Raw genomic sequence first — 9,007 nt, 5'->3', positions numbered from 1 at the left:
AATTGATTCTTGAAAGATGAAAAATTTAAATTTAGTTTCCAAATGTGCAAAAAGTAAGACATATTGGTCCCGCCGTTAAATTTGTGAGACAGTTTTGTCATTAAGTTGTAATGTTCAAGGATCAATTTGACAATAAGTTATATTTATCAATAATCAATTTGACATTAAGTTGTAAAATTTTGAGACCAATTTGTTATTAAATTGTTCATATGACTAATTTATTGCACTTTTTGCAAATTCAAAAATTAAATTTGAATTTTTTTTATCTTTTAGGAAACTTATCACTGCCTCACCCTTTCAGGAACCAAAATAGAAATATACCATTAAATGTATGAGATACGACCCAGGATTTGGCTCTTAACAACTTTCATTATCAAACCCAACACTTACCTTTTATATGAAGTAAAAAAGGAAATCAACAACTTCTCACTTAATTTGTTCATTACATAATTGCTAGTTTAGATTTGAAACATCAACTTGCTATAGCTGAAACACATAAATTTGGTGGTTCTTAGTGTATGGAAACAGACAAAACATACAAAAAACACAAAAATGAAGTCTATGTGTTCACAAATCTGCAGTTCTTCCTAACTTCCCCTGTGAAGAAGCTTTCTGAGTTTGTGATATTTCCCATTTTCACCATTGACTCCGAGAATTGTCGGAAAAAAGCAAGAGGGTCTGCTGCATACTTCTTCACAAGCTGTCTAGTTTCAATTCCAAACACACTTGAGTACATTTCTTGGTCTGAGTTGAGAAGTCCCTCCCCATTTAGTAGTAATTGGTAGAAAGAATTGTCAAAGAGATTAGGTGTCATGTAGTCCATTGCTGTTATGTTATTGTCTCCTCCCCCCATAGGTGGACAAACAGATTTTAAGTTGCTGAGGTGACTCTCAGAGATTGGATTTTTCATTGAAGTTGATTCAAAGTCTCCGTAAATTCTTGACCGGAAATTCTTACACTGTGCCATGCCAATGGTGTGGGCTCCTGCAGGCTTAGTGATCAGAAAATGTGGTATGAAGAAAGTGCTACATACAGCTAGGTATCTTTGGAGCAGCAGGGCAAGATGAGGAGGTAGATCACGATACTAGTGATCATATTATGATTATTGTTAGTTCAACTTAATAGATTGTATGAGTTTTTTTGTGGTTAAAACTTAAGACAATCTTTTTAGAAACTTAGTTGACACTACTCTTTATAAGCTTGCTAGAATAATAATATACCTGATGGTAACATACACTTCATCTAGAATTTGTTTATTAAACTGTATCTATCTCATAAGTGACATTACTAGTTAAAAAAATGTTAAGGTCTATTAGTCATGAAATTCATATATTCAGTTAGTTATTTCCTTGTTTTAATTCAAACATTTGTATGTTCTATTTAGGCAGTCTAGCTGTCTGCCGTGTTTACTTGAAGTTGTCATATTTACATGATATAGTTTTGGCTGCTACTGGTAGCAACTACAACTGCAGACAAAACCCACTGTCTTCAGGATCTGAATGAAGAGCCAATAAATTTTCTTTTTTTGTTTTTCAAAGTTAGTTTAATATATTTGTTAATTCGCATAAATATTCCAAATGTTTAATAATATTCATTTAGGTCTTGATATATTTCAAAGTTTCAAAAATGATATGTATCATCATTTACAAATGACGAGACATATATCTAAGTATATCAGATCTTAGAATGATTGTTAATGTGACATATCTAAATGCATGTCTTATCATCATTAAATGATGATAGATACTATTTAAAATAAATAAATTTATGAGGACTAAAATTGACAAAAGATTTTTTAAAGGACTAAAATCAAAATTTGTCATATTTGTGAAAATTAAAAACATATTTAAACCTTCAAAGTTTTATTCATTAATATACCTGCAAGGGCTACCATATCCGTGACAGATAGTCCTTGGTAAAGAAACTTGGCAATGATAGACAGAAGGCTCTCATCTGGAGTGGCAAGATTGGTGTTGGCAAGATCAAAATTTGCAGTGACAGAATCCTTCCTTCCCACAGGAACATCCCAGTAAGGTCCACCTACCTGCAAAAGATCAGAGGACAGAGGCATGTGCATAATTCTAGTAACTTATATGTAGAAAATTAAAGATTAAAGCTTATGAAAAAACATGGTATAAACTATGTGATAAAATCTAGAAGCAAGCAGTGTCTTTTACCAGAATAACAGCATCTCTGGCTGCAATAGTGAGAATATCAGCGCAAGAAACAATTCCAGGGCACTCTGATTCAACTATGTTCTTGATCTTATCAACAATTCCCAAGCCTTTTAAAGAGTGGATGTTGGTAGCGGCGTTTTTCTCACCTTTAAGTGTGATTGTGTCATCAAGCAAAACTGATCCATCGCAGCCCTGAGCCCAAGAATGTAACATTTTGTTAGTGTGTATTTACTTTTTTCTCATTAGATTCATATTGGCTTTCTAAAAATGAAACTATAGAACTACTAATAGTACCATAATTACCAGGTACGTGGTACGGGTATAAAATATGACTACATATGGTTAGTGTCGGTACACGGTTGGTTATCCACTTTATACATTAAAGTAAATTAGGCTGATATCCTTGATTTTTTTTTTCCTTTTCATATTGCACACGACACCTTGTGCTTACAACAATCTCCCTTGTATGGGTATATGATGTAATGTTTTTTAAACAATTAAGGGAATTAGTGTAGGGATAGGAAAATAAGATATTATGTGCAATCTGACAAAAACTTCAGAGAATATTGGTGTAATTTACTCTGTACATTATATATGTTAATATGTGTGTATAAGACTTTAAATAGATTTCAATACGTGATTCAATGAATTTGGTAGCCAGTATACAAGTTATTGAGAGAATTAAGTAACTATGACTAGTACTATGTAATTTGTTTATTCACGTGAAAACACTGCCAATACTAGATAATAAAGTTATATACCTGAACAAAGCAGTCATGGAAGTGTAGCCGAACTATCATGGCTGCATTGCGGGGATCAGAAAGCACTGCACATTCCATTTCTTTCCTAACAATGTCAAACACGGTGGGGCAACTTGATGCATAGTAATCCAGTGTTAGATAAGGGTCACTTGCATACAATCTGGTGGCACCAAGAAAGCAAAAGATAAGAACAACATACATAAAGGATTTTGAAGGAAAGGAAGGATTCATTGTTACTACTTTAACTTTGTTTGAAAAAAATGAAGGGTGGGTGGGAGAGATGGGTGAGAATCAAGAGTATATATAAGTTGCACCAAATAGAGTGTTGGACCTTGTTCATTCATTGGCTATTTGAGTATTTAGAAAAACATGTTGCTAAGAGTCAAGAGAAGATGCAACTAATATGATTAAGTTGGTGGGTGTTCTTAAACTAAAAGTAACATTCCCCATAGAGAGAGAGTAAAAATATAAAAGTTTTAAACATTTTGCGCCCGCCATTAACAATTTCCCTTAAATCTTAAGGCTAGTCACCAAACAAAAACTAATAACAGCTAATCTTCACTTTATGTGTACAGTTTTTTCTCTACATGAAATCAACCCAAATTGTCTTGTCCTTTGAGCATCTAATAGAGTGTGAAATGTTCCATAAATTTATTTGCATGTTTTGTTGTCATCTTTCTGTCTTCCGTGACAGGTTTTAACAGTCCAACTTTGAATTAATTAGGTTTAACCATTTTGCGTGACATCACCTTAATTTTGTGTGACCAATTTTATTTTCTTGTCCCAAAAGCCATCTTAGTAACAGTGAGTTTAGTATATATTCTACCCGTCAATTGTTTTTGTATAATGTCAATTTGCACGTTTAGTCTTCTCGTTTTTTCCTCCAAGAATAAGATTGCATTTGGAATTTGTCAAATTCTTGCTGGTTTTACAAAAGAAAGGAAAATATATTGCGACTTCATTCATGATCATTAAGTATATGATTAATAATATATATTTTAACGGTGTAAGAATAGACAGCAAATATCTTCAAATTTCTCATCCATATTGACTAATTTAGTAGTCCCCCCCGCCCTCTCTTTTTCTGATCTCAATAGTCAATCCCATCTCTTCAGATAAGTAGTGCAGGAGATAGTGCAAGATGGGAACTTCAAAACCCAACATAAAGAATGCAAATAATACAGAACAAGGCAAGATTGAGATTGTCGTTTCAGAGCACCCATGTTGATTTTTTTCTACAATAATTACTCATTCATTTTGCTTTTCCTGAATGCATGTTACGTAGTAGGGAATTCTAGATGTAAAACTAATTCAGAGAAATCATCAAATTGAGCAACCAAAGAAAGCGAAATATACTTTCAATACTGATCCTGTGGTCTCTAACAGGATCATCCAGCTTGTTTTAAAAGACAATTTTGTTAGTATTATCCATTCATTGAATAATATGTAAAAAGGTATTCACTGAAACAAGGTCTATCACACAGCCAAAACCCCAAACAACAGGTCCTCAGGCAATACAAGTGAACAACTTGATTCTAGTTTGGGTTAAAGACCACACATATTCATAAAAAATAACTTGATTCTAGAGAATTTTGGACATAGAATTTTCACACCTGATAGTATCCAGGGTGGGGGGAATCTGTAATACAAAACTGCCCGTAGCTAACACTAGAAAGGTTCTTTACACATGATGAACAACACCAGAATCAAGAGCCAGCATGGAGATTATCTTTATCACTAAGGTAGGCACCTATGGTCCTCCATAGCTACCATTGTTCAAAACCATGATTCATTAACTACTAACATCTACAGCTTGAAAAGCATCTTTAGAAGAACAATTGAATGAAATTACATTGATTATGCCTCCTACTACTTATAGTCAAGGTTTTAAATTGTTGCAGTCAAATTTCAGTCACAATTAGATTGCAGCCATTGCAAACCGTTATGAAAATTGGGTTAAGAAGCTTCTAGTAAACCAGGCAACACAGCAACACAAGCACAAAAAACCACAAAACCAAAAATAATAAGGGAGATTAACATCATATACACATGTTTCAGCAAATGTGGCCTACATTCACAAGAGATGGCAATTTTACTATATATTTATTGTAATCAAGATTCAAGATCAAGTTTCTTTAATACAGAGCCTATCTCCCTTGGCTGCTCTTGTCTCTTCTGTTTCACTCTTTAAAAAATAATTCCAAGAACCCCTAGCTTTATCTCTGTTGCTCACACCCTCAATATATCTGTTCACTTTGATTTTTCACAGTATAAAGTTTCAGTGTTATTGCAGAAGGTTTAGCATATATCTCAGTTAGATAATGAAAAAAAAATTATACATCTATATATGCATCACTACCTGTATTACCAACCATCTGAGATCTTTCAGCTATATGTTTGTTATGGCCAGTAACTAACCAACATCTACTGCTTCACAACTAACTTGAAAACTGATTCTGAGACACATTTCACACAGACCACAGACACAATTACATTGCAGACACAATTACATTTCATAGCTTAATCCAGTTTTGACAACAACAGCAACTGATATGCCATGGCGGAATGCAGTTATGATCCAAGATAGCAACCATTAGTTTTAATATCACAACACATTCAAGCAATTGACATATTGCAATTATTGAACACAGCCTAGGAGAAACATTCAATCCAACAGAGTATTTAGATCAGTAGTTCGTTCATTGGCTATAAGCAGAAACATTCAAGCAATCGACCACACAAGATAAAAACAGCACACAGCCTAGGAGAAAGAGATAAATCATTGATAGTGGGTTCCTATCTAACAAGGAATCCACCGTCGCCATAGATCACATATTGCAAGGCAGTGAGGCATCAATTGCAAGAACACCTGCAGCTAATGCAAATTAGGCATCCATAAGCATTTGTAAAATACATTGACAAAGCTATAATTAGCCAATCAAAAGATACTGCAGAGGATAAAATTTAGATACAATACTTTAAGTGTCATTACAGTTGTATTCCAATTAGAATCAGAATTTCACCTTGATAATCTACATTAAAAGTAAAACCAAGATAAAATCTCAATTCTAAACGGAGAACAACATCAAAATCACAAAAAACACAGCATCTAAGCTTTGTACTAGTACAAATGTGCATCCAATCCATGGCCATGTCTAAAATAAATAATCAAAGCTATAAATCAAAGAAAAACCAAAAACCAACAATCCCCTTTGGTAAACTTCAAAAATCAATTACTTCAGTCATAATGTTTAAATTCTAAAATCTGTGTTTGCGACTAATTCATATACCGAACTAGTCCCCATGCATCAAAACATTCATATTATCCAAAATTACACTGTAAATCAAATATACAACTCAGAATGCAAAACCCTATCCCTACCCTTCCCAATTTTCAAAACCCCGTCATCACTCAAACCAAACTCGAACCCCCGAAGCACGCCCCGCCGAAGCAAGCCCTTAATCAACGCCACCACAGACATATCAAACCGAGGCCACGAGAAGCACAAGCTCGCCCTAACGTTCATCACCTGGCACCGCGCGAGGATCGCGGCACCCAGCCCGTCCACAACGCTCCCGGAAGGGTAGTAATCCAATTCTTCCCCCAAGAGCTTCTCGGAGGAGGTCATTTTTCTCTCGGCGGAGGTCTCGAGCTTGAACGCCACGGCCTCGTCGGAGGAGAGCTTGCCGCGGAAGTTGGTGGGGTCGAGGGAGTCGAGGACGAGGACGGAGTAGGGCCGGATCGAGAGGAGGGTGCGGGCGACGGCGTGGGCGCGGTGGGGAGGGACGGGGAATGGCACGACGGCGAGGAGGGTGTCGGGGGAGAGGGGGAGGATGGAAGCGTTGTGGTCGGGGAGGGAGAGGGGGAGTTCTGGGAGGATGAGGGAGGCGAGAGGGGTTAGGGTTAGGGTTAGGGTTTGGTTGAAGAGGGCGAGGGAGGAGGGGGAGAGGGCGATGATGAGAAGAGAGGGTTTGAGGGGTAGTTTGTTGTGTGGGAAGATGAGGAAGGGTGTGGGGAGAGGTGGGGATGGGGGTGTGAAGATGTTTAGGTCTTCTTCCAGGAACCTTGATGGGGGTGCTGCTTCTGTTATCACGTCTTCCATTTCTTTTCTCGAAGGAAGGAAGGAAGGGTGGTGCTGTTTCTCAGGTTTGTAGTTTGTAGTGCAGTGCAGGGCAGGTACACATGTCACTTCTGACCTCTTGGCTCTTGAGTTTTGTTTTTTTATTATTATTTAAAATCATTGTGTAGAGAGTTATCGACTACCCTCAAATCCGAGAATTTTACTTAAAGATCGAGTTCATTATTACTCATATCATTGAGTTGTTAGTTCTTGGGTCATAACTTAAGAGGTGATGAAATTATTTACGGGCATCCGCTTAGTAATTGGAATATACCGTATAATTTTAAAAAATATATATTTTATATTTTAAATTATGAATTTGTGATATATAATTAAAAAAATACTTAAATATATTTTTATCCTTAATATATAGTCAGATTTTGTCTTTTGATATATTTTTTTCATTTACGCTTTTACACTTCTAATATTTGAAAATTTTTGTTTTAAATATTTATCGTCTATTAAGTAATAAAGTGTTCATTGAATATTTGTGATGACTTAAAAACAGTAAGTATTTATTTCAAAATCAAATTTAAATTTTTTGGCAATTGAATTATTTTCTCAATTTCCTTCTTTCTCTTTGTTTTTAACTTTCAGATCTAGAACATTTCTTTCCATGGTCGATCTTTAACTTTCAAATATGAAACAACTTCAGCACTGCCTCCAAAGTCACCTCCATTGCCGGGCAAGAATACCAGAAGAAATTCCACTACGAACACAACTCTCTCATTCCCAGCTCTTCCACCGCCACCTTTGATTACATTGATGGGGAGGTCACTAACATTGAGTAGTTCTTTTTTAGTGACTGCGGGTTACCTGGACAAGCTTTCTTTAACTCCACCCCTGACTAGGTTGTTGTTAGCGGTTACCCCAACCCCTCCCTTCGCACCTTCCTTTCCCACCTCAATCTCGTCGTGAATGTCATTCAGAATCACTAATGTTGCTCTAAATTTGCTCTGAGCTATAAAGATTAATTGGATTTATGATTTGAAATTTCAAATGTATTGATTAATCTTGGGAGATTTGTTGATCTTAAGTTAATAGTATTAATTCCTAAATTATGCTTTTCTAACTTTTTAATTAACCCACTACAAAAGCATCCACTTCAAAGGCATTGAATAAAGATGACTAAACATGAAAGGAATAGACCAAAGGGGTTCATGACACTAACTATGCCGATGTGTTCATGACAAGAGGAAGAAAGAGAAGAGGGTGGAAGAGAGAGGGGCGAAAAAGAAGGGTGGAATAGGAGAAAGAAAAAATTCATTTTTAATTTGATTTTGAAATAAATATTAGTGGATTTGAACCGTCACAAATCACATTATCAAATATTTAACGGATAGTTTATCATTTAAGGATTAACTAAGTTTTTTTATCTCTGAATTTTTTTAAATTTTGGAATTTAGTTCCTAAATAAAATTTTTACTAGTTAAGGTTCTTACATTGTTTTTGGTTGATTTTAGTCCCAACCAATTATTTACACCTTTAAACAATGACATGTCACGATTTTTATAATTATTTTATTGTGATTCCTAGTAGTTTGCTCCGTGGCACTTAAAAACCGCCGTTAAATGTTTGTTGAAACTTTTAAAAAATGTTTGTTGAAACTTTTAAAAAATGTTATACAGTAAATGGTTAGCGTCTTTTATTTTTTCTGTGTAAATATTTATTTTTGTCCCTTAATGTATAATTCACTAACAAATGCGTCCCTAAAAAAATGAAAATACAAAATTTAATTCTCGAAAGTGTAAAAAGTACGACAAATATATCTGGCTGTTAACTTTCGTCTATCACCATTAATAAAAATAGCCTAAATTGGACAAACACAGAGGGACGAATTTGTCACTAAAATAATTATCAACATGACCATGCTGACTAAATTGGACAAAAATGCCAAGAAGATTTTTGGATGTATATGTCAATAATTTTTTATTGAAAGAAAATGTCA

The 9,007-nt window shown here is 35.1% G+C and overlaps 2 protein-coding genes across 2 annotated transcripts; both read right to left on the bottom strand.

Moving 5' to 3' along the window:
• Positions 1–373: 373 nt before the first annotated feature.
• LOC100783236 (peroxidase 11) lies at positions 374–3,257 on the bottom strand. The gene is made up of 4 exons (XM_003516734.5): positions 2,939–3,257; positions 2,178–2,369; positions 1,879–2,044; positions 374–984 (listed from the first exon to the last, which is right to left on the bottom strand). The coding sequence occupies exons 1-4, from the start codon at positions 3,167–3,169 to the stop codon at positions 560–562; spliced, it is 1,014 nt and encodes a 337-aa protein (XP_003516782.1). The 5' UTR covers positions 3,170–3,257; the 3' UTR covers positions 374–559.
• Positions 3,258–6,149: 2,892 nt separating this feature from the next.
• LOC100782698 (uncharacterized) lies at positions 6,150–7,169 on the bottom strand. The gene has a single exon (XM_003516733.5). The coding sequence runs from the start codon at positions 7,039–7,041 to the stop codon at positions 6,283–6,285; it is 759 nt and encodes a 252-aa protein (XP_003516781.1). The 5' UTR covers positions 7,042–7,169; the 3' UTR covers positions 6,150–6,282.
• Between the last annotated feature and the right edge of the window lie 1,838 nt (positions 7,170–9,007).

The sequence above is a fragment of the Glycine max genome, chromosome 1 (genome assembly GCF_000004515.6).
Source record: "Glycine max cultivar Williams 82 chromosome 1, Glycine_max_v4.0, whole genome shotgun sequence".
Classification (NCBI taxonomy): Eukaryota; Viridiplantae; Streptophyta; class Magnoliopsida; order Fabales; family Fabaceae; genus Glycine; species Glycine max.
Note: the sequence above shows the minus strand (reverse complement) of the source record. Positions and strands in the feature narration are given on the sequence as shown.

Bases quoted from the DNA above. Each gene is read 5' to 3' on its own strand.
- LOC100782698 (XM_003516733.5), bottom strand. From the start codon at position 7,041: ATGGAAGACGTGATAACAGAAGCAGCACCCCCATCAAGGTTCCTGGAA.
- LOC100783236 (XM_003516734.5), bottom strand. From the start codon at position 3,169: ATGAATCCTTCCTTTCCTTCAAAATCCTTTATGTATGTTGTTCTTATC. The intron at 2,045-2,177 runs GTAAAAGACACT...GATCTTTTGCAG, and splicing joins CCAGAGATGCTGTTATTCTG to GTAGGTGGACCTTACTGGGA. The intron at 985-1,878 runs GTATATTAATGA...CTAAGCCTGCAG, and splicing joins GGATATGGTAGCCCTTGCAG to GAGCCCACACCATTGGCATG.